This window comes from Ambystoma mexicanum, chromosome 2p (assembly GCF_040938575.1).
Source record: "Ambystoma mexicanum isolate Mex_15411 chromosome 2p, UKY_AmexF1_1, whole genome shotgun sequence".
In the NCBI taxonomy this organism is placed as follows: Eukaryota; Metazoa; Chordata; class Amphibia; order Caudata; family Ambystomatidae; genus Ambystoma; species Ambystoma mexicanum.
This window is the reverse complement of record NC_090923.1, coordinates 331,667,207-331,692,119: the sequence shown is the minus strand read 5'-3', so window position 1 is coordinate 331,692,119 and position 24,913 is coordinate 331,667,207. Positions and strand designations below refer to the sequence as shown.

General features: G+C 43.9%; 1 protein-coding gene across 14 annotated transcripts in view; it reads left to right on the top strand.

Annotated features, from left to right (window-relative positions):
* ERC2 (ELKS/RAB6-interacting/CAST family member 2) overlaps nt 1-24,913 on the top strand; it is a 4,434,974-nt gene that overhangs the window by 1,008,263 nt on the left and 3,401,798 nt on the right. For all 14 annotated transcript variants that reach the window (XM_069643656.1, XM_069643655.1, XM_069643659.1 and 11 more), the window contains one exon: nt 20,046-20,120. In XM_069643656.1, the coding sequence (XP_069499757.1) occupies nt 20,046-20,120 (75 nt within the window). The remainder of the gene's footprint in view (nt 1-20,045; nt 20,121-24,913) is intronic.

Sequence of the window (24,913 nt, the reverse complement as noted above, 5' to 3'; positions counted from 1 at the left end):
TGCTTGCGAGACATTACCAGGGGTGCAGGGTAGTCCCCTGTGGTGAGGGCTGCCTGCAGGGCCCGTGGAGGGGGTAGAGGGCACACCTGGGAGGACCCACACTGCCAATTCACATGTGGGACTCCCCGCGCACCCCACTGGATACACGTACCCCGCTCTGACAGTGAAATTGCATGTGAAACTTCCAGCGCACCCCCAAAATACACGTACCCCGCTCGCACAGGGCCAATCGCGTGTGAAACTTCCCGCGCACCCCCGAAATACACGTAACCTACTCGCACAGGGCCAATCGTGTGTGAAACTTCCCGCGCACCCCCGAAATACAGGTACCCCGCTCGCACAGGGCCAATCGCGTGTGAAACTTCCTGCGCACCCCCGAAATACAGGTACCCCGCTCGCACAGGGCCTACCGCTTGTGAAACTCCCCGCGTACCCCCCAAATACACGTAGCCTGCTCGCACAGGCCCAATCGCGTGTGAAACTCCCCGAGAACCCCAGTAATACACGTACCCCGCTCTCGCAGGCCCTACCGTGTTTGATAATTCCAGCGCACCCCAGGAATACACGTTCCCCGCTCAGCGTTTGCTGTGTAGGGGCCCTGTAAGCTGGTCCAGGGTTAGCACAGCCCTTTGCGCTGGATTGGGGATTTTGATGGCTTTTCCTTGCGCGAGGGGCGTTCTTGGGGGCGTAACTGGCGCTGCGGAATGTTCTCTGCGCCAGGGCTCTTTTTGCCTTGGGAATTCCATGAATACGCGGTGCGCCAGAATGCTGTTTAGCGCACACAGCTGGCGCACGATCCCTCTCTGCGCTGCTCGCGTGCGCTGCCTCTGCGCTGAAATCTATAAATTACCCCCTGAGTCTCTTTCCTTAGTGTTTGATTCCAATGTGTCTTTGGGAGGATTTGGGATAAACCAAAAGTAGGAGCTACCTGGCAACTATAACAGGAATAACAACTTTTATATAGTGCTTGATGCGTAAATCCTGCTGCTTCTAACTGCAGTTCTTACCCAAATACATGGTGCTCATTCTGCAGACCTTGGAATTGTAACAGTCTTAGCTTTTTCTGCTAGTATTTGAAACTGTGATTCCAGGTTGCACAAAGATCTTTGCAACTAGCACATAACTCACTGAGCTAACTTGCCGCTGTCTAATCACAATACATGTAGAAATAGTTACTGACAGCCACAAAGGCACAGTGGAATTATAAAGGGAAAGGATTTAAGACAAACAAACCCCCTCACCCCCTTTTGGTTTCAAATGGCTCAGTTCTACTTACATTTAAATCCTCTATTTAAAGTTCAGGAAAGCCAGCTGAATTTCAGGACCCTCTTGGAGTATAGGGCAGGGGTCTGGCCACTTCACTCTCAATGATGGTCCCCAGCTCTTAACCATAGGGCTCAGTCAGCTTTTTTGACCTCCCCCAGCAATAGACAGCTCCACCCAGATGCTAGCTCAGCAATATCCTCGGCTGTCAGATGGTAATTCTTAGAAGCTCTTTTCTTCTCTCATAGTGTATCCACTTTATATACCAGTGATGACACCATCAAGATTTCAATATTGGGCCGTGCCCTGCAAGAATTCTCACAACCAGGATTGGACAGTTGCCCTTCTCGCTACCTCCAAGTTCAGCCTCTCTCTAAGGATTGGTTTAGGAGTCTAGAGCAGATATATGGCAATTCCTCTTTGAAATTCCCCTTTTTTTCTTATGTCAGCTTTAGCCAAAAAGTGTCTATGTGGCACACCTTTGTGATTTACTAGCAATTGGCATTATATATATATATATATATATATATTCTGATTCTGCTAATTATGGGTAATTAAATAAAACAACAGCTGAGTCTGCACCATTTTGCACGGGCGTTTGGACATTTTACATTGTTTTTACAAAAATAGAATAGTCATGAACATGCTATTTACTCTCCACATAGCTAATTTTACCCTCCACCAGCACGAGAATTCTGAAATTCGGGACATGTCCAGAACAGCCAGAAACACATTTCAGCTTGCCATTACATTTCCCTAAATTGCAGGTGGACACATTTTATTTCAACAAATTGCCTTGAAATTATATAAAAGTAAAACATACATGTATGCAGTGTGACTTGTGATTTCTGAGAAAATGCAACCATTCAGTCATTCCCTTTAAACTAAGGCAGCATCTTCATATGTACAAATATGAGCTTCCCTTCCTCCAGGCCATTTACCATTCCTGGCCAGCATGTGATCAGAGCTTCCTGGACAGTGTTTTTATTAGCACCTTTGTTGTTTGAAGCTGGTGGTTGTTGGTCGTAAACACTTGTAGGGCCTTGACAACACAGAGATTCCCCCCCCACATTCCAGTCACGCACTGGATAGGACATTTGGCCTGCAAAGAACTGCTTTCAGAGACAGCAGGGCTAGGGAACCTTGATTTTCAACACCCTTCAGGCATGCCACATTTTATTGCAGTTGTAAATAGTGGAGATGCACAAACCAGGCTTGGAATGCCATTTGCGAATTCTGACCAGAGACCCACCAAATGCCCTTCGCTGAAAGGAACTCACATGTTGTATTTTCTAACATCAGCCTTTATTCTTTGACATACTGTGTGTTTTACTGATCAGGGTTCACTCTGCTTTTGCATCAATGGATTTCTTCTTTAATTTCACACAACATGTTTTTTTAAAGATGACAGCTGAAAGTACAGGGATGTTTCAGTCATTAATTCAATTTTAATTATCTGGTGTTTGTTTTTATGCTGGAAAGTGGGTCTGAATTGTCACAGTGCACTACCCTTTGATGGGTGGGTTTCAGTGAAAAATGCTGCACTTATTTTTCAGCCACCAATGTGAAGGGCTCTTCCCATCTGCACTCGGATCACATTTTTGTTTTAGCTTTCTCTAGATTTTCATTGCAGAAAGACACCCACATAGTCAGCCGAAATGGGCCCATTTTCAGCGTGCAGGTTTCTGAATGTTGGCAGGTCATTTCTCCAGTGGGCGCTTTTTCGGTTGGTTTGGGGCCTTTGATTAAACCCCACATGTTTGAATTCTTGTGACCCTAAGCAACCACCTAGTTTGAAAATGATAAATAGCATCCCAGAAGGCCGTTTCTGACATCTATCAAAGCTAAATTGTGGCCAAAATAGTGGAGAACTGTGTTGCTGAGATGGCAATCTTTGTAAATAAAAAGATTGATGTGCTCAAATGACACCCTTCATTACATTTGCAACAGATTCCAAAGAACTACAGACAAATGTTCTCTATCATCCATAAAAGCCAATACTGAGAAAGAGGAGGAAAGACGGAGCAAAGGAGAACCATATAACTCAGAGGACTGAAAGTAAAAGGTTGAAACTGAAGTCCACCTCAAGAATACATCTTTGTACTGTCCAGGTGGGCTAAGTGGGACATACCAATGACTGGACACCAGACATGCGATTTACAGTGTTGTATTGGTTTCAGTGCAACAATAAAAAAACATAGACGTTTCAGATGAGGAAAGTATTTGCGAGTATTGCGAGGGCTTCATCCTTCCGGATGTGATCTTCTACTGATTCAAACTTCTCTGGAGTTGTGGAGCTCAGCTCTACAAACAGGTTTTCTTTAAACCCCATTCTTAGTCACTTCCATTTCCCATAACACCCACAGACTTCCCCAGCTGGTGTAGTGAGATGCTTCCTGGTTGCTTCTGTTGTGGTGAGTGATCTAGCGTATGCCTCATCACCCTTGGTTTGTCAGTGCATTTCCTCTAATTCATCTGTAAACTGTTTATCAACGTGGCCTCGGTATCCTGACCTTTGGGCTCATCACATATGGCTAGGCAAATTACAAATGCCTCTTCCAGTGTTGGGTCTGTGTCCTCTGCTTTTTTTGTGGGTCATAGATGCTTCCTATATGTGTTTTGGGCTCATAAAACCTTCTCCAAAGATCATGAGTTGAAGGGGCTTCCCACTGGATCCCGGTTAGAGATTTCAATGGTAAGTGACTCTGGTCATGGTCCTGGCAGGATTCTTCCATTTGCTCCCTCTGCTGGTACCAGCGTTGGATAATTTTTGGATAATTTAGCTTTGTATGGGGCTTGATTGAATTGTCAGGGATGCTCTGAAAAGGGTGTTCCTCCAAATGCTGAAAAACCATATGCTCTCTGACCTTCAGCAGTGATTGTCCTATAGCTCTAATGGTCAGTCTGCCATCATCCATTTCAGGTCTTTTACCCGCTTCCCCGGCATAAGTGTTTCCGCTCATTACCCAGGGTCCAGTTGGTTTGTTAATGGTGTTTCTCCTTCTTAAGAGTTCCCTGTGTTTCTGGTATTAGATGGATCTCATGCTTGAAGCAACCATTATCTTGTGGTAGGTATTCTCCAGCATTGCCTAGGAGGCCATACTGAAGATGGGCCTCTATGGCTCTATTCAACATTTTCAGAGGGAATGGCAAACATTAAGGTGGAAAATGGGCAAGTTGCTCACAGCGGGTTGAGCAAAAGAGCTGTTATGACCTTTCATCTACTGGAAACAGACCCTTTGGTTGCAGGTGACGTAGGCACAGCAGTTGGAGGGTAACTCCAGGTGCAGATCTATTTCTATCTGTTTATATATTCTATATAGTTATCTATATATTATACATCTATCAGGCCTTCATGGCTCCCTGGTATAAGATGGTCATGAGCGCTCTGTAGCTCATTACAGTTCCTCCTATGAGACCTACAGATGGGGATAAATATATCAGTACAGTAGTGAAAAAAAGTAATTCTCTTTTTTTGGGGACCATTCTTCATTCTCCTTATTTCTCAAATCTCCCGTTAGATATCTGTTTAGGTGTCAGATCGAACTATAGTGGCAGCCATATCTACTCAATAGGTTAGAAGATTTATCAGGTCCTCTACACTGGGCCTCATTCGAATATGGAGGTAATTATGGTGCTATTTGTGCCATGACTACCTCCCATACCGGTACTGAGTCCGCCCTGGTTCCATGGGGACTTACCGGTCCATTTCGACCTTGGAGGGACCGGTAAGTCCCCATTGAAAAAGGCAATCGCCATTACCATTTGACCCCCCATAGGGCTCAATGGGAATGGGGCGCGAGCTAATACGGGTACCGCAATTTGCGGTACCGTTATTTGCTCCCTGGTCCCTTTGCGGCTCCCGCTAAGGGCGCCTGGTAAAACCGGGCACCCATAGCGAGACCCGCTAAGGGACCTCCGAATAGGGTGCAAAGGGATTACCGGCACCGATGTCCTTAACAGTGCCCGGTATCCCTTTGCGCCCACCTCGTAATGAGGCCCACTGACTTCCGACACCACTTTTTGGGATTTCGGGGCATTGATAAACATCACCTCTAAGTTATGGTTCAACAAATCTTTATTTGTATTAACAGAATGGTTAGGGTTAAGGTTAGATACATGCCTAACAGATAGTAGGGGACATTCTACAACTAATGACAGACTGTCGCGGGAGGATAGCTCAGCAGCAACGTGCTCGCCTTGGAAACAAGACGACATGGAGCAACACAGGTTCGATCCCCGGGTCTGCACTTAGAAACCTCTGGGTATTAAGTGCGTTATAAATAACCCATCATTATAAATGAAACTGTGTCAGAATGGGTTTAAAGCAATAGTTATCCCTCTGTCCTTTCAGTGTTGCCCTTGTGATCAAATCTAATACCCAAAACCTATTTTAACAAGTTATTGCCCCTCCAGGGATGCCCTAAACTACAAAGAAATGCAGAACAGAAAAGTCTCAATCGTAAGTATAATTAGTCATTATCCTGCTGTATACCCTATGCTAATACACACACATTCCATAGATTTGGAGAAATCAAAAGTTCATAAACCTACCCTTTAAAGTCCATCCCTAAAAACAAACACACTTGTTCCTTAGGTCTTCCAAGGTTTTCAATAGGCTCCTCCAGGACTTTGAGCTTCAGAATTCCTGACCGTCTATCCTCTGTTTCCCCTTGTATCAGGGTTCATATTCATCTTGTTTCCCATTTACTGGATTAACAGCAGGCTGCTTTTCTCTTGCAGGCCTTTGGATGTAGGATGCACAGTAGGACTGTTATAGGCTTCCGGTTGCAGCATTCATAGCAGGCCTGCCTCCTTGGCCTTGGGTTACAGGACCTGCACTCCCCCCCTTTTTTCTGGGTTTGCACTTTCCCTGTCTTCTTTGTGTCAAGAGGAAAGGATTCAGGTGTCCAATCAAAGGATCTAAAACAAAAGGATCGAATACAATAGGGTTGAGTCAATAGGACCGAAAAAAGGGTCAAAAGCCTTTTTTTAAATGTATATTTTTTTTGGGGTTTTCCGTATAGGAAAAAAAGTGTTTTTTACAGCAAAAACGGGAGTTTGCGGGGGACCCCCCCAAAAAAATAAACAAAAATAATAATAATTAGACCCTTTTGTTTTCGGTCCTTTTGATTCATCCCTATTGCATTTTGATCCTTTTGATTCGATCCTTTGACCTTTAACCAAGGATTCACAATAAGCCCCTCTTATAAGCAAATAATATACACAACATGGGCATAAGGATATCCCCTTCCTACCATTAACCCTACTAAAACTCTCCATATTCCTGTAAAAACACCACACACTTACCAAATGCAACACCCACACATGACTACCACAACACCAATTCTAAAATCACACTGCAAAATCCACACCTCCTTCAAGAACTAACGCAAGACACTCAATTTCACCTCAATTCTACCTCGACACCACAGGCACACAAAACCACCAATACAGGCTCACACACCCGAACACCCATCAACTTATACCACCTAGAAGCAAACCCCACACAACACTGCAATTACCAACAGAACAGCAAAAGCACTCTTGCGCTAACCCTCTGCTTCCCACTAACATACCCAACCCTCTCCTTTCTTATCAGATCTGCCAGATCACCAGGAGACCATGGAAATGACAGCGGTGCTCTGTATAAATCACATTATCATAATATAACATCAGGTCACAGCACTTACAGCATTCCTCTCTCTCAGGGCTTAGGTTACAGGTTTCTGCCAGAGGCTTCAAGTGCAAGCGCTGAAAGGAGCTGCAGTCCACTTAAGTTCAGCTATGCACCAGCAGGACTTAGTATCTCTTCCCCTTTCCTTCCAGCCTTTACTGGATTGAACTGCCTCCCTCCAGGCCAGAGCCCTCCCAGGAGTCTAACATGGATTCCTCCATTCAGCAGCCTCCCCTTTTATTTCGGGAGCATCCACAGCTACATCTTCTTCCTCCAGGTACAAGACTCTGAATTTATGAACCCATCCCATTTTAAATTCATGGGGCTCTGGTGCTATTAAGCCTGATATGTTACTTTGCAGGCTCCTGTGTCACCCACCTTGGGATAGGTTATACTCTGTGATGATCTTTCCTCTTGAAACGTCTTTAGAGATTGCTTCTTGGTGTTGTCCAGTGGGAATATTGATGTCATCCTCTCTCGCCTGCAACCAGAGGTTCCGAAGGCACGTGTGGCGTGCAGCGTCATCGTGGATTGCTTATTTCTAAATATTGAGTAGGTATAAAACATCATGTTTTATTTTCCTGATGGCTTTTGAGCCATTTCATTAAGTTTCTCCAACATTTTCTGTTTGGGGGGCGTGCTGGAAAATCTATTTGGAAAATCTTTTCTAAATCTGTCCAGCAAGTCAAAGGTTATTAGCAAAATAATTTTGGGAAAAGGCAATTCAAATAGGCTTTGTCTTAACTATGGAGCGTTTACTGGTTTTATAATTATTAAAAAATACAAATAAAATACACACACATGTTAGGATGTCTGTGGAAATCGGTTATAAACACATTTTCACCAGAATGGAAAGCATACAGAAGGAAGCCCATAGGAGAATGACAAAGGTGCAGAGACACTGAAACGAGCTAAGAGACAGATGGCTTGTAATTGTTGACATTGGTTAACAGGGAGATGGAATGGGAATATTAATGCAGACTAACAGAGAACATCTCTGTTGTAGACAGATGGAAAGACTATTCTAGGTCAGCATATGTTATACGGCGCACAGCTAGTTCTTCATATTTTGAAACATAATTTGCTGCAACTTAGCTAAAATGCATTCAAAAAAATCTCAAAGTACACAAAATCTTAGCTAACAAAAGGATGGTCAATGTTCCAATCCCAACACACAAGGGGCAGGTTCAGGGCAAGGGCTATTGTGTTGCAGCCTTATGTTCACCTGTTCTCGTTATGGGCAGGTTTAGGCAGCAATCATGAGGCACACAACTCTGTGAGATTAACGATCAATTCATTCTTTCTTGGGTATTGTCAGATTTGGGGGTGGCCCCAGTTCAGTATTGCTCCTTCCAGCACTGTTTGCTTTAATGCAGAGTCCATGCATTTGAATTGTATTCTGACACTTAAGGTAGGAATGCCCAGCTTTAAAAGTCATTTGAAGGACATACCTGGGTGGCTATGCACTATGTATACGTAATTTATTTATAAAGTGCTTACGCCTCAGTGCTGAAAAAAAGAAAATAGATTGTACAAAATCATGAACATAGTGAAAAAACTGTTAGGAAATGATGTTAAAGATGGTGAAGAAAGAAGGAAGGTTTTGAGTCTAGCCTGGAAGAAGGGGAGAGTAAAAGAAGAGCAAATTAAAAGGGAAGAGAGATTCAATACTTGAGAGCTAGAAGGGGAAAGGATTGAAAGTGGGATGGGGCACAGGGAGGCTTAGGTACGGCCAGTGGTGCTTCCTGACTTTTTTCATAGGGGTGGCCTGATGAGGTCACCTTGGGTGGCACACGAGGTTGCATTCATAAGAAGCAGGTGGTTTGGTGGGGGGGTGCAGCGTTTTTATGAGGGTGGCCATGGCCCCCTTGGGCACCCCTTGGTGGCGCCTCTGAGTATGGCTGGGATAAAGAGAAACTGAGTGTGGAGAGAGCGGAGGGGGAGTGAAAAGATACTAGTGATGAGCGATAGAGTGGCGAGAGACCATAAACACATTCAAAAACCATCCATAGATAATTCAAGAGAGCCAGGAGAGAGAAAGAAGAGCTGAAGAAATAGAGGAGCGAGAAAGAAGAGAGAACAGAGCGTGAATGGATAGTTGGTGAATTGAACACAGGGGGCACCGCAAGTAGGTAGGCGGATGGAGGAGTAAAGATGAGCAATACAAAATGCAAGAAAAAGTAAAAGCAGAAATTAGGGTTTATGCTGCGAAAAAGGGCAATAGATGTTGAATCTTGTGGATGCTATGTAACTGAAAACGACAAGTACTGGCAGTAGCATTGATATGATTAGAAAAGGAAAGAATAGAGTCAGAGTACACCCTGATTATATTTTGTGCAGTGTCAGAAAAGGCTAATAGGACAGAGTGGGGGAGCAAAGAGCGGAGACAGGAAGAGAAATAGAGGAGGAAGAGACGATGGAGAGGATTTCGGTCTTTGAAGTGTTAAGATGAAGAAAATGAGGATTGGCTCATTGGATGGCAAGCAGACATGAGGAGAGGAAATTGTGCTGAGAGTCAAGGAAGTCAGATAAGGAAAGAAAAATGTGAGTGTAGTCGGCATCAAAGTGAGACAAAAAAAACTATTTAGAGATAACCTTGGTGGGAGGACATATGTAGAGAGTGAAAACAGGACCAACGACAGTTCCTTGGGGGCCAGTTCATTCCACTGGGAGGGAAGGGGAGTGAGAGTCAGGCCAAGAAATAGAGAAAGAAAATGGAGGGAGTCAGACCATCAAGAGTGGATGACACACTCAAGATGTTTAGAGAGAAAAGGGGAAGAGAGATGGGACGATAGATGGAAGAGAGGGATGCAGGGATGGTTTTTCAGGATGGGAATTATAATAGTATGTTTGAAACTAGATGGGAAAACAGAAGCACAGATGGAAGAGTTCATGAGACAAGAGAGGTGTGGGAGAAAGGAGGGGAAAACTTTAGTAGTGAGGAAAAAAGGAAGGGGATAGTGAGGGGAAGCCATAGGGTGAGCTCCAGAGATAAATCGGACAGTTTCAGCATCGGAAATTGGTGTAAAGAAGAATAAGGATGGGAGCGAGGAAAGAGAAGTAGAAAAGAATGTGAATGGATTGATGGTGAACTGAATGGAGGGGGACAGCTGGTAGGTAGGAAGTTCGAGGAGAAAAGATGAGCAATATAAAATGCAAGAAAAAATAAAAGCAGAAATTAGGGGTTTTGCTGTGAAAAAGGACAAGAGATGCTGAATCTTCTGGATGCTATGTAACTGAAACCGACAAGTACTGGCAGTAGCATTGATATAATTAGAAAAGGAAAGAATAGAGTCAGAGTACACCCTGATTATATTTTGTGCAGTGTCAGAAAAGGCTAATAGGACAGAGTGGGGGAGCAAAGAGCGGAGACAGGAAGAGAAATAGAGGAGGAAGAGACGATGGAGAGGATTTCGGTCTTTGAAGTGTTAAGATGAAGAAAATGAGGATTGGCTCATTGGATGGCAAGCAGACATGAGGAGAGGAAATTGTGCTGAGAGTCAAGGAAGTCAGATAAGGAAAGAAAAATGTGAGTGTAGTCGGCATCAAAGTGAGACAAAAAAAACTATTTAGAGATAACCTTGGTGGGAGGACATATGTAGAGAGTGAAAACAGGACCAACGACAGTTCCTTGGGGGCCAGTTCATTCCACTGGGAGGGAAGGGGAGTGAGAGTCAGGCCAAGAAATAGAGAAAGAAAATGGAGGTAGTCAGACCATCAAGAGTGGATGACACACTCAAGATGTTTAGAGAGAAAAGGGGAAGAGAGATGGGACGATAGATGGAAGAGAGGGATGCAGGGATGGTTTTTCAGGATGGGAATTATAATAGTATGTTTGAAACTAGATGGGAAAACAGAAGCACAGATGGAAGAGTTCATGAGACAAGAGAGGTGTGGGAGAAAGGAGGGGAAAACTTTAGTAGTGAGGAAAAAAGGAAGGGGATAGTGAGGGGAAGCCATAGGGTGAGCTCCAGAGATAAATCGGACAGTTTCAGCATCGGAAATTGGTGTAAAGAAGAATAAGGATGGGAGCGAGGAAAGAGAAGTAGAAAAGAATGTGAATGGATTGATGGTGAACTGAATGGAGGGGGACAGCTGGTAGGTAGGAAGTTCGAGGAGAAAAGATGAGCAATATAAAATGCAAGAAAAAATAAAAGCAGAAATTAGGGGTTTTGCTGTGAAAAAGGACAAGAGATGCTGAATCTTCTGGATGCTATGTAACTGAAACCGACAAGTACTGGCAGTAGCATTGATATAATTAGAAAAGGAAAGAACAGAGTCAAGGAATACACCCTGCTTTTGTTTTGTGCAGTGTCCGAGAAGGGCAATTGGACAGGGGGGAAGCAAAGAGCAGAGACAGGAAGAGAAACAGAGGCGGAAGAGAGGAAGAAGAGGATTTCGGTCTTTGAAGGGTTAAGATGAAGAAAAACGACAATGCAGCTAGTGTTGGATGGCAAGCAGACATGAGGAGAGGCAAGTGAGGAGAGAGTTGAGGATGTCAGAGAAGGAAAGGAACATTTTAGTGTAGTCATCATAAAAGATAGATGAAAACCTAAATTCAGTGATAACCTCAGAGGTAGGAGACGTGTTGAGAGAGAAAAGGGGTCCAGTGACAAACCCCTGTGGGGCACCGAATTGCACAGGGAGGGAAGTGGAGTGAGCATCAACCCAGGAAATAGAGAAAGTACTGTTAGAGAGATAAGATCAAAATCAGACAAAGACAGAGGCCCTGATTCATGGATTATTTGCACCGAAAAAAACAGGATTTGTGTGCCATTCTGCCCGCAAATCCCTGTTTAACAAATGGGGATTTGCGGCCAGAATGGCGCACAAATCCCGTTTTTTTCGGCGCAAATAATCCATGAATCAGGGCCAGAGTCAGAGAAACCCATGGAAGAGAGAGAGAACATGGCATGTGCTTTGATTGACCGTGTTGAACGCAGCAGCGAGGTCGAGTAGGATGAGTAAACACAAGTGTTTAGAGTGTCTAGCAGTAAGAAGAGAGTTGGTGACATGGAGCAAAGCTGATGATTGCATAGGGGAAAAAGCCAGACTGGTGAAGGGGAAGGAGAGAATGATATTAGAGTTCAGGAGTGGATGACACACTCAAGATGTTCAGAGAGAAAAGGGAAAAGGGAGATGAGACGATAGTTAGGGTGAAGACTGGGATGCAGGGAAGGTTTTTTCAGTATAGAATATATAATAATATGTATGAAAGTAAATGGGAACACTTAAGAAGAAATGGAAGAGTTGATGAGAGAAGAGAGATATGGGAAAAGGGAAGGAACATCTTTGGGAGTGAGAAGAAAGAAGGAAAAAGAAAGAAGGAAGGATGAGCTCTAGAGAGAAATAGGCCCGTTTCAGAATCGGAGATGGGAGTAAAGGAGAAGGAGAAGAAGGATGGGAGCGAGGAAAGAGAATGAGAGAGGGTGGTAATAGATGGGGTTAGAGAGGAACGAAGCTGAAGAATGTTTGCTGTGAAAATTCATAGGAAGAGAAGGTAGGCAAGGGTGGTAGCAAAGAGGTGAGCGAAGGTAAAAAGGAAAGAGGATCAAAATTCTTTAGATTTTGACGAGAAAATGAGGACTGATTCATGGGAAAGCCAGGAATTGATGGAGAAGGGGTGGAGAGATCGAGAAAATGTGCAGTAGGGCCCTGTTTCCTGTCATACCAAAGCAACATGTCTGCCTGCCTCAATTCATCCAGGACTTGCTCCGTTAGGTCTCACATGGTACTCTACAGTGTACATGAGACGTAGGGCCCTGATTCCTGTCATGCCAAAGCAACATGTCTGCCTGCCTCAACTCTTCCAGGACTTGCTCCGTTAGGTGTCATATGGCACTCTACGGAGTACGCGGCACTCTACGGAGTACGTGAGACGTAGGGCCCTGTTTCCTGTCATGCCAAAGCAACATGTCTGCCTGCCTCAACTCTTCCAGGACTTGGTCCGTGAGGTCTTACATGGTACTGTACAGTTTATGTGAGACTATGGTTCCTTTCTTTGCAGTGGGACCCCTTCCTCCTGCTGAAGCTCTCTAGGTAGGATTGGCACAGAGAGAAGAGGCAGGGCACAGCACTCCTCTTCTCAGAGGCATACATCAAGACACTTCAAAGTGCAATTGAGAAGTTCCAGGGTGAGGACAAGGCCTCCATCAAGGATAGTTCATGCTGCCACCTACTAGTTCACACTCCATTTTAGGACATTGTTGGTCTCTATTTGCAATAAAAGACAAATGCACGATTACATGTTTAGTTCCGTTAGTGCTAATCGTCTTCATTATGCTGTCAGACCTGCCATTGCCTAGGATCCTGGTTGTGAGATTTTCCCACTTAAACAAAACTGCTTTTTGGCATCACTCGCTGACCATCAAAACGTTTCACATGACATGGCCATGGTAGTGACAGAGGAGGTAACGCTAATAGCAGTATATGTTTAGAGGGACATATTTGGCAAGAAAGACTGCTTTTTAATAGAGACAATGTGTAGGCTGTTGGATCGGCTTGCAGCTAATGGTTAGTTAATGACTAGCCAGCTGTTTATTGGGTAGCAAATTCCAGCAGTCTGGACATCATCCGTTAACTACACCAACACATGCATGGAAGGAAAGGAAGAACACTGCTGACATAGCAATGCATGAAGCCATTCCAAATGAATATTACATTGCACCCTGATGGTTGCTGTACAGCCATTTCTCATGTTATGTATATTTTAGCCATTTTTAATGCATTAGATCAGAGATAGCAATGTGAGTTGATGGTTCTTGTGGTGGAGTATGTAAATGAAGTTCAATATATTTTCTGATCTGTTTATTTATTCATTGTTTATTTCTAATGTGCATTATACAGTAAAGTTGTGTTTCATGGCACATCAAGACGGGGCAAGGGGAGAAAATAAGAAAAAAAATGTTCTTAAAAGGTCTTGAAACATTCGGAATGTACAAGTGCTAAAGAATGGGAGCAGGAGAGAGGAGGACGAGGGGGAGTGCAGGACGGGGAGGGGATGAAGACAAAACAATAGCGTTCTGACCAGGTTATTAGATGCTTTGGAACGTGCAAGTGATGAACATAAAAAAGGGAGGGGGGGTGAGAGGCACAGAAAGAAACAAAAACAGTAAGTGCAGGACAAGTAGGCAAGTTGCAGTGAGGAAAAACCAGACATGCAAAGCATAAGTCAGGTAAGAGTGGCTGCAGCCTGGGAAAGCCTCGCCTTGTGGACTGAAGGGCTACATCAGGAATACAGACACGGAATAGGCTAAGCAGGTAAGAGGCTGCAGCCTGGGAAAGCCTCGCCTTGTGGACTGAAGGACTACATCAGGAATACAGACACAGATTAGGCTAAGCAGGTAAGAGGCTGCAGCCTGGGAAAGCCTCACCTTGTGGACTAAGGGGCTACATCTGGAATACAGACACAGATTAGGCCAAGCAGGTAAGAGGCTGTAGCCTGGAAAAGCCTTGCCTCATGGATTGAGGGGCTATATCAGGAATACAGACACGGATTAGGCTAAGCAGATAAGAGGCTGCAGCCTGGAAAAGCCTTGCCTCGTGGACTGAGGGGCTATATCAGGAATACAGACACGGATTAGGCTAAACAGGCAAGAGGCTGCTGCCTGGAAAATCCTCGCCCCGTGGACTGAGGGGCTACATCAGCCAAACAGACCTGTTGCAAGTATTATAATTGTGCAAGTGTTGAGCATGCAAGCGGACAGAGGGGGAGGAAGGGGTGTGAAGGAGGAAGCAGGAGAATAAAGAAAAGAAGGGAACTAAAACAGTAAAGGTGAGCATTAAGAAAGGGTGTGCTACAGAAAGGGGTCACAGTTGGTAACGCCTCAACTCAGGAGGAGGGGGCTACAACGGATAAGGCAAAAGGAATGCAAAGCAATTACAATAACCCAATCTCATGCAGCAATTAAGGGACAAAGAACAGCAAGCGGACAGCAAAAGTCAAGGCAAGATGGTTAGGCCATAAAGTACAATGAAGAACCAAATAGCTAAACAGACAGAGGGCCCGATTCATGGAATTATTCACACAGAAAACAGCCTACTTGAATGCCATTCTGTGCGCAAATCCCCGTTTGGTGATTCATAGAATTGAATGTGCGGTACTTCTCCTGGACTTGTGTGGAGATCGCGCTGGCTTGGCATGTCTCTGCGAGCCGTCGAGAGCCTTGTGCGAGACTCCATGAACTGCATGGGCATGGCTTACGCAGAGGGTTGGGAAGGAGGTGGAACCACCAGAAATGGGGAAGAAAAATCAGGGCATACAGTTTTGGCCAAACTCCATTTGGTCAGTCAGAACCATTTATGCAGTTACGTTACTCGGTCTCAAACAACATCAGCCCCTCCGGTGCCACACAGCTGTTTTCTGACCTAAAGCATTTAGTATTGAGGCTAATGTCAAACAGCCAATGTCATCCTTAAAAAACTGTGAAGAAGGAATACATCATCCATCCTGTGTCTCCAACATGTCTCAGCTACAGGGAGACCTTAATATAGACTGCTTTTACCCACTCACAGAACCAAATGCCTGCTGCACAACTTGGACAATCGGACAAATAAAACAGACATTCACAAGATGCGCATAAGTCTACCCACCCCATCCTAAAAATACACCAGCTGATAGGAATGATTAAAAAATGAATGAAGTCAAACCAGGCTTGTAAAAGATACACATTAAGACCTGAGTACGTAGGCAATATCCTACCACAGGCCAAACTACAGACTGGTCCCTTGAGAATCATCCAACAATATTGTAACATTTGAATCCACAACATTCCAAACTGTCCTCATTGATGCCCCCTCTTGGCAGCCATTCACATCACAGAATTCTAGGACCTTGTTTCCAAAAGAAGTGGCCCAAATCCAAGACCTTACAGAAAGAAAATGATATCACTGTCAGTTGCGGAACAGAGCTAAATGAGAATCTACAGTAAACAGCATACCCAATGACTACTAAAGGCTTGGAGTAGATGTCTGTCCAAGGAGCTCTGGCAGTGGCAATTATGTAGGTTGCTGTGGTAGAAGTCATGGAACGCTGGGTTACAAGTCATGGTAATGGTGTATGTCAAAAGCCTGACAATGCCTCTTGCACTTCTCCCTACAGCTTGGCCTGTGCCACAAACTCCCAATGCTTCTTTCATGCAGTATTTCTTAACAGGCAAATACTGTGTCCCCAGTAGTCTCAAATGATGCTTCTTTGTGATGCTCAAATTGTGGGGACAGCCCTGAAGGTTCTGGTCTTTTTTGCAGGCATTATTCGCGCAGAAAATAGGCTACTTGCGTGCCATTCTGTGCTCAAATCCCAGTTTGGTGATTCATGAAATTGAATTCACGGTACTTCTCCTGGACTTGTGTGGTGATTGCGCAAGCTCGGCATGTCTCTGCGAGCCGTTGAGAGCCTTGCGCGAGACTCCATGCACAGCATGGGTGTGGCTTACGCAGAGGGCTGGGAAGGGGGTGGAACACCAGAAATGGGGAAAAACCTGCGAAAAAGCAGCCGACCAATTTGGCCAAACTCCATTTGGTCAATCAGAACCATTGCTGCAGTTACCTTACTCGGTCTCAAACAACATAACAACATCCACCCCTCCGATGCCACACTTGAGGTCAGGTTTTCTGACCTAAAGCAATTAGTATTGAGTCTAACATCAAAAAGCCAATGGCATCCTTAAAAACATTTTTGCAGGCACTTGTGATTCCTTGTTTTTCGTTCCAAAGGCATTCCTGCATTTCCTTTACCACAATGGCATCACAGACATTCTATGCATTTTCTAAACCATGTTCCTTTCCCCAAACGATGGTGACATTTACCAGCTGATTGTGCATTTCCTCCACCCCCTACTCCAACATTGAGATTACCGGCAGGTTATTCTGCCCGCTGATCTTACTCCTGCATGAGGTCATCCATTTGCAATGCCTCCTCCAAGACAACGTCCGGTAGGAACAGCCAAGGTGTTGCCACTAGTGTAAAGACATATTCAGCAGGAGAATATCATGAATGCTCACAAATGGGAAGAACACAACTCACAGCATGGTACCCCATTTCAAACGTTTCTTTTGCCAATAGAAAATGAATGGCATCCTTGTAAATAGGAAGCACACAACACAAAGTACTTTATCCCATATCATACTTTTCCAATCAAAATATACTAGTTTACACAAGGGAAAGAGACAGGAAATAGACCCACCGTCCAGCATGGTAACTCACCCTCAGCAGGGAACAGGGCTTTCTTCTTCTTTGAGAAACCAGAATTTTCTTGGCCTTTGTGGGCACATTCTCTTTCCAACGTTTGCTGTCTCTTCCTTTCATGGCACACACCTCATGTACCAACATTGGTCTCTCCATTAAGATGAGTTGTTTGCATGAGATGGTCCGCCTGTTGTGGAAACCGTTGGCTTTCATTTAGAGATTGGTGTAAACAGATCATGACTTGGCAACTAACTTGTTCAGGCTTGAATGCTGGCGCTTGGGAGGCCTCCATTAGTTATAAGTAATGCACAGACCTTTGTCGCATCAGCAAACGTTCTTATTTCTATTTGTCGTTCTGCTCTGCAAAGGTGTGGGTGGTCACCATGTGGAAATCTGTGCATTCCCCTGCAGCCAGGCGTGGCACTGTATTAGGCTGAAATGCAGTTTACAGTTACCCGAGCATAGTGGTTCTCAGCAGTAGGTCTGTTATGAACGAGTAGGAGGTGGGAGCTAATGATGAGCAGTGATTCTACATATGGTGCTGCAATCACACATCCACTGGTGCACGAGGGGCTACACAGTGAAGAGCTGCTTCCCGGGGGCAAGGTTACGCTTTCTCCCCTCATTTGAGGAGCAGTGCCCTGAATTCAGTTTCACTGTTATACTGGGAATATACTGTACCCTATGGGAATATTTACCAATATACTGTTTCTAGGCATTTAATGGGTGTGCACAGCGGTGTTGCTAGGTCTGGAAAAGATCTGGGGCTATGCTAATGTCAGGATTGTCGGGACTCGGGGCTAGCTAGCCTTTTGGTTGTAGCCCCTGAGAGTCTATCCAGGGCCCCTGGGCATAGTCCCTCAGCCCTCCCCTAGCAATACCTCTGGTTGTGCAGACAGGCAATAGACTCTGATAATAATTATTATATTACTGGGTGCCTTTTTAGGACAGGTGCTGATTTAGGTGTCAGTCTGTAACCTTTGACTACCGACGTCCTGCATTCAATGGAATGGAGTCCGTCTTTATATTTGTAGGAAATCATTGGTGAGAATGAACAGACTCTTTGCGACAGCATTATGTGAGACCTGATGAAAAGCCAATATATAAGAGTGGTATGTGCATATGCCATTCTCCATTACAGTACACTTCTGCTGAAATTACTTTTAGCTTGGGTCTGTCCAGACTTGGGTCTCAAGGCTGTTAGGCCTAGATACCTACACTACATCTCACTGATGATGCCCAACAAGGCCAAAACATGACTCTGGTGTCGTACAGGTGGGAAGTGACCAAGCAGTTTGATCTGAACCCCACTCCTGGAGTCGTTCAACCTTATTGACATATGGTCTTTCCCCTGCCAGTAGTGTCTTGGCAGGCTGAAGAACGGTGGCCAGGAGGATTGCCCAGAGCTATGCCAGAGGTCGGGATTAATCATTCTAAACCATTAAGTCATCACCACTTTGGTTTTTGTTGGGTCTGGAAATGGTGGCATGGGGCGAGTGTTGGGCATCTCTGGGATACATTGCTCATGCTCCTGGTGGGGATGTGCAATGGTATCATTGGCTCCTTACATCTAATGGTTTGCACCTACATTGCCGCATGTGCTGGCGCCACATGCTTGCTAATGTAGGTATCTATGTAGAATGTTATGTTCACCTTTTTATTGGCATTTCAAAAGAAATTAGAAGAACAACATGGGATAATACTTCTTATCCATTTTCACATCTGAGCATTAAAGGCTCATTGCCAGCCAACTTCCCCCGCCCCCTTTAACCAATAGAACAACAACAGCCCCACTGAAACAACAACGACCTATGTGTCTATTACACATCATTTGACCACTACGACTGTGTTTTCAAATTACAGCTAAAGAAGGTTCTGAAGGACTAAGTGACACTAACACACATCTGTCTTATGTTACTCAACATGAAAGTGCATGCTTATGCAAAATAATATTTTCAAATGATCGTGTCGAAAAAATGTCAATTATGTGCCTGTTTTAATATTTTAGTATGATTATTTTGGTAACTTTTTTCTTACAATTGTGTTTATTAGTTTTACAGACATATGATGCCCGTGGGCTGCTTGTGCGCTATATAAATGTAATAAATAAATAAATAAATATGCAGCACATAACACAGCATTGCCCAAATGCAACACAACAAATCAATGAGGCGGAGGGAATAATCAATACAGCAGAAAAAAGTCAGGAAGTGACATGATAAACATATCCATACTTACGAAACATATCATAAGAAAGTACTTCCTTTTCTCCCTTAACGTTTTACACAAAACAGTATGTTAATGCACATTTTGGAAAAAATGGCAGTGACATAGCACAAGGCGGGGTTGAATGGCGCCGATATCTATTCCAACATTATCTGTTAATTAGTAGGCCGTCTATATTTTGCTGATCCATTTTGGACGCAACACTCCATTTAACATGTATTTATTTCTCAACCTGCCATCCTCCATCTGCTTCTTGTCATCAATGAATATATCGACATAAAAATAATGCACGCCGTGTATATTCCACCGCAGTCTCCAACACAGAATGCAGCGGCTGTGATGTGCCTCGTCACCGTGAGCGCTGGCTCTGTGACAGCCATTTTGGAACCCATGACCTGCTCGCCAGGGGATCTCGAGCTGGCTCGCCGTCCGCCCTGTGTCAGTTTACATTAATTATGGATGGCGCTTTAGAAATAGTGCATGTGCTGGCAGCGCAGCCAGTAACATTAGATAGTGACTGCGGCGATGCTGGGGGGGACATTATGAAACCGTGCACTTGTAGCTTCTGCTGTTGTTAAATATGCTCACGAAAAACGGTGCTTCCTGACAGGAGCAAAAGTGCGTTTCTCTCATATTGACAAGATCATTGAAACGATGAATCGCCAAGCTTATTTCTATCGGGTCCCTCCGCAGGAGCTGCACAGAAGAACGCAACTTCAGCCTGAACCGGCCAAGACCAAAGCCCTGCAGACAGTGATAGAGATGAAGGTACGTCGAGTCTTTCATTTATGTTCATTCTTCTTCTGTTTTCCTCAGACTGTCTCAGCATCTCTGCACACTGTGCCCGCTGCTAGCAATGCCAACTGTAGTGTGTGTGTGGCTTTTCTGATTCTATCCTTCAGTACTCTTCAAAATAACGCCTCGCACTCTTCGCTGGTAATACACACCACTTATTTACTATGTTTGGCTTGGGGGTAAAATCCCAGGGTGTGTTTTTGACTTCAGGTGTATTAAACGATAACGTTGTCATTGAATTTGTTTTGAGTATACACTTTTCCTGGTACTGCCCTGACCAATATGCACACCTGTTTGCCAGGCTGTACGTGTGTTGTACATGTGTGTCTTTGTGCAGTGGCTGCCTTTGTAAAGACCAAATAGTATTTCAGTTAAGGCTCCAGAGTGGAACAATATCTCATTTGAAAACCTGAGGACCTTAATGTTGTGGCGAGTACAGGAATTGGGGAAGAATATACACTGACATTAGTACAAAACAAAGCAACTGAATAACAATAAGTTTAATAATGATGATGATGATGATAAATCAAATGATATGAGGTATTTGTATAGCACGCTTTGCTGGGTTCCTCCTGCGTCTTAGTGTTGTAATGATATCTGTTGCTTTTACCTAATTTACTGGTACTTCATTTATCGACCTTAACCCCGATGTTCGAGGCAAGCCTTTTAATTTGTGAGCTATCATTCCAGTGAAGCTATAGATGGGCATTTCTCAGTGAAGACTGCACATTTTTTGTGTTATTCTTGCATGAAGTCCTTCTATAAAACACTGTAGATGGTCTATGTGTAGGATAAAGAGAAGACTACAATTAGGACGACTACATGTACAGACCACGGATTTCATTTTACAAACCTTTGGTACGAGGTGCTTCAGTAAAATGTATTCCATTGAAATTAGTCAAGACTATAACTCCCAGAAAGCATTGGTATTTTTAAAAAAAAGCTAGCAGTGGAAGTATATTGCCCTGGGGATCTACAGGGAACCTGCTCTCCCGGCCTATGTAGTGTCAGAAGACTTTCTATTCTACTGCATCTTACTGAATGAATGACAATGGAGTCCTCATTGCCTGGACTTGAGCACCTGACCTCCTGAACACATTGTTATGTTATGCATTGTTGATTTATACTGCACACCGTTAACACCCAGGGGCAGTGTCCAGGCGCTTGCGTGGCTCTACAAGAGTGGGCGGTGGGAAGTTAGTGGGGATAGGTTGAGAGGATAGGTTCAGAACCAGGAGGAACTGGCGTCTGTGAGAGTTGTTTTGTTTGTGGTCGTTTGGGCCGGAGGCCTCATGCATTGTAAATATATGGGAAAGATTCAGTGCCTCGGATGTGTGGTATTGTTTTGTGCTTTGTGTTGGTGTGCTGTGTGGGTTATGGTGGGTTTGGTTGTGCACACTATGTAAGATAGTGTCCTTAAGGGATCCAGAGTCACAGGTGGCTGTAACCGTAGGATAATCTGTTTCTTGTTGCATACTTGCACTGTTGAAGGTTTTATGGACTATATGGGTGGTTCCCTCTTGGTGTACTTCGGCATCTCGAGATTCTAGGCGTTACGATAGTATTGATTCTCTATTAGGTTGTGTAGTGTTTCTAGCCCAAGGTATGGTGTAGTGCCGTCAGTTATGTTGGGGGAGCAGGAAGGGAAAGATGGATTAGTAAATCGATCAGTTTGTTGGGGCCTGTGGCATGGCTCTTTGATTGCCGCTTGACAGTAACTAGCCAGGTTCTTGTTTGTGTTTCTTTGGTCCTTCTCATTTCCTCTCCGGTTGTTTGTCTGTGGTGTTGTTGCTGGTGTCCCTTGGACGTTTCCATTGACTACCGAATAGCCAGGTTTTGAGCAGTTTCCTGAAGGTGATGTGGTCTTCTGGGGTTCTAATTTCTTTGGGCATGTTGTCCCAGATGATAGCAATTAGACGCTGTTTCACCAAATTACCTTTCTTCGTAGTGCTTTGCCTCTATTTGTAGGTCGTTGCTCAATCTTAGTTGCCTTTCTGGGTGATACTGGCTAATCTTGACTTGGAGGAATTCCCCTCTTTGTCTGTGTACGGCTTTGTGAGCAATGCAGAGTTTTTTTAATTTGATGCACTTTTTTTACTGGTAACCAGTGTAGAATCTTCATTGCTGGAGTGATGAGGTCTCTTCGGTTTAGTTTTAATAGGATGCTGGCTGCTGTATTTTTCATCCTTTGGAGTTTCTGCACAGATTGTCCACATGATGCAGTACTCAAGTGACCTTTTTGTCCAATAGAAACTGATCTGCTCATAGGAAGTGATAGGGAGAAGGGATGAAATAAAAAAAAGACCTCTGAATTGTTTCATCAATAATAAATTAGATTCCCTTGAGTGATATAGGATACTGGATTTCTCCAGGAAGCTAACAAAAATATAACCCACATAGCACCCTCACTATTTAAAATAGTTTGACTCCCTCAGTGTTCTTCAGACAGCAAGAAGACACATAGCTCATGTTGCTGGATCTTTAAATCCAATGTGTTAATTTTCAAGAAAATTGTGGTTTGCCTTAAATAACCGTGACTCTTACTCAGCAGAAAATGAAATGTTCTTTTATTGAAAATCTATAAGAAGGTTACAGTCATCCACTTGTTCCACTGCTTTGCTTATAACTACCTTTTCAAGCCCTGCTTTAGTAAATGCGACTGTAAAGTCTAGCTCGGTCACAGAGGGGAGTACCAAAACATAATGTCCTTATCGTAAGATCCAGCCATCATGCTATCTTTGAGTACACAGGGGCAGCATACTAACTTTCGAATGCGGTCCCAAGAACCACCACTACCACAGATTGCCATGTTAAAGAATATTACATCTTGACTAATTCCTAGTGTCCATTGAGTTATAAATGCCCTTGAGCATCCCTTTTACACTATAGGTTAGCTCAGTATCATGTCCTGGAAGTGTCATTACACTACACTTTTCCTGTACTCAATGTTTGAGACCCTGTTAATGAACTTGCATGTACTTTTTCACATTCCATTCATTCCCAAGCCGCATGGTGCTGCCCCGATAATTTACCAGTAATCTTCATTACTCAAATAATGGTCTTCCTCGTCACAGTCCTCAATGAAAGAGCATGGATTACAACGAGGAATTCTGGCAAGGAGAACATGCCCAATTACTTACTAATAAACTTCATTACTCCAGATCACAGTCTTTCCCTTTACGGTCCTCATTTAAAGAGCGAGGTCTGTGACGAGGATTGCCGACGATGGGATAATGCCCCACTTACTTACGAGTAACCTTCATTATTATGAGTCATGGCTTACTCATCACAGCCTAACTCTTTACGGAATGACTTGGACGCGGAAGACATTCAGAGGCAACCATGTGAGCACTTAATTGCTTCAGCTTTTAAATCCATTGTTTTTTCTGCTAAGCGTGTATGTGGCCAGCTCCTTACCTTTTCTTCGATTTCTTCAGATTAGGTGAGAAACACACTTTGGGACTGATTCATGACATTTTTGACCCAGTCCAAAGTGATTTGGCACTGCTGAAAAATACACTTTGCACAGTTCCCTGTATCAGGGTTTGTGTCGGCAGTGCAAAGTCACTTTTCAGCAGTGCAAATTCACTTTGAACTGGGCAAATATTCCATGAATCGGGCCCAAAGTGTATTTTTGCAGTGCAAAGTCAGTACCTAGTCATTTTTGCAGTAAAAAATGAGTATGCCCAGACTTTGCACGGCAAAAATACACTTTGCACGGTTCCATGAATCAGGGTTTGCGTCGGCAGTGCAAAGCCACTTTTCAGCAGTGCAAATTCACTTTGAACCGGGCAAATATTCCATGTATTGTGCCCCTAGTGTCTACAGTGTTACAGTGCGGCATAAGCACCGCGGGGCTGGTTCACAAAGGATGGGTGAATTATGTCTTCTGCAGGCACAAGTGATACTTAGGCCTGGAAAAAGTTCCAGTTTACACATGCATTCAATGATTGACATACAGTGGCAGTATAAAGTATGCACACAGACTTTTCTCAAGTTTGCATATTTTATTGATGCTATCTACAGTCCATTCTGCACACATACATTTCCCTGTGGGAGGGATTTGAAGGGTCTAGGAGATCACTGCCAATGTTGATGCACCCAAAGACATGCACAAGTCTTCTCAATTAAAGCAATTAGCCAATTAACAGAACCCAACATCCATTCATATTCTTGGTGTGAGTATTGGAAGGGGACATTTAGGGCAAACATATTTATAGGAATGTTAAAAAATAGGAAAATCATGAAACTTCTCATGTGGTATGCACTGCATGTTGTATGTACGCCTACAGCACTGTTAAAGATTTGTGCCAAAACTACACATTTATTATCATGCATAGTTTCCAAAAGCCGTAGGTTACACAAATGAAGTTTACATTTCTTTGTCAGTGTCATGTCCAGTTCTTCTTACCAACCACAGATAAATGGAAATTTCACGTTCTGTAAATTGGGCATGCAAACCCTATCTTATCAAATCGCCCCCAGTATGGATAATACAGGCCCAGGAAGTATCACACGAAAGCTCCAGTGCAACATGGCACATGGTTTGAAACGACCCACTTTGCCCTGATGTACCCACCTGTGTTAGTGTGTTAGAATGGCTGAACTCTACAATGCCCTGTAAACAAAAGGCACAATTCCCACTAGCTCATTGGGCGAGTCTCTTGCTTGAACAGAAGCCATATAACCCTGAATCCTGATAGAAGACCATTGCACTCTTAAAAACATAATAGGACGCATAAATATGATGCTTTATTTCCTAAGAG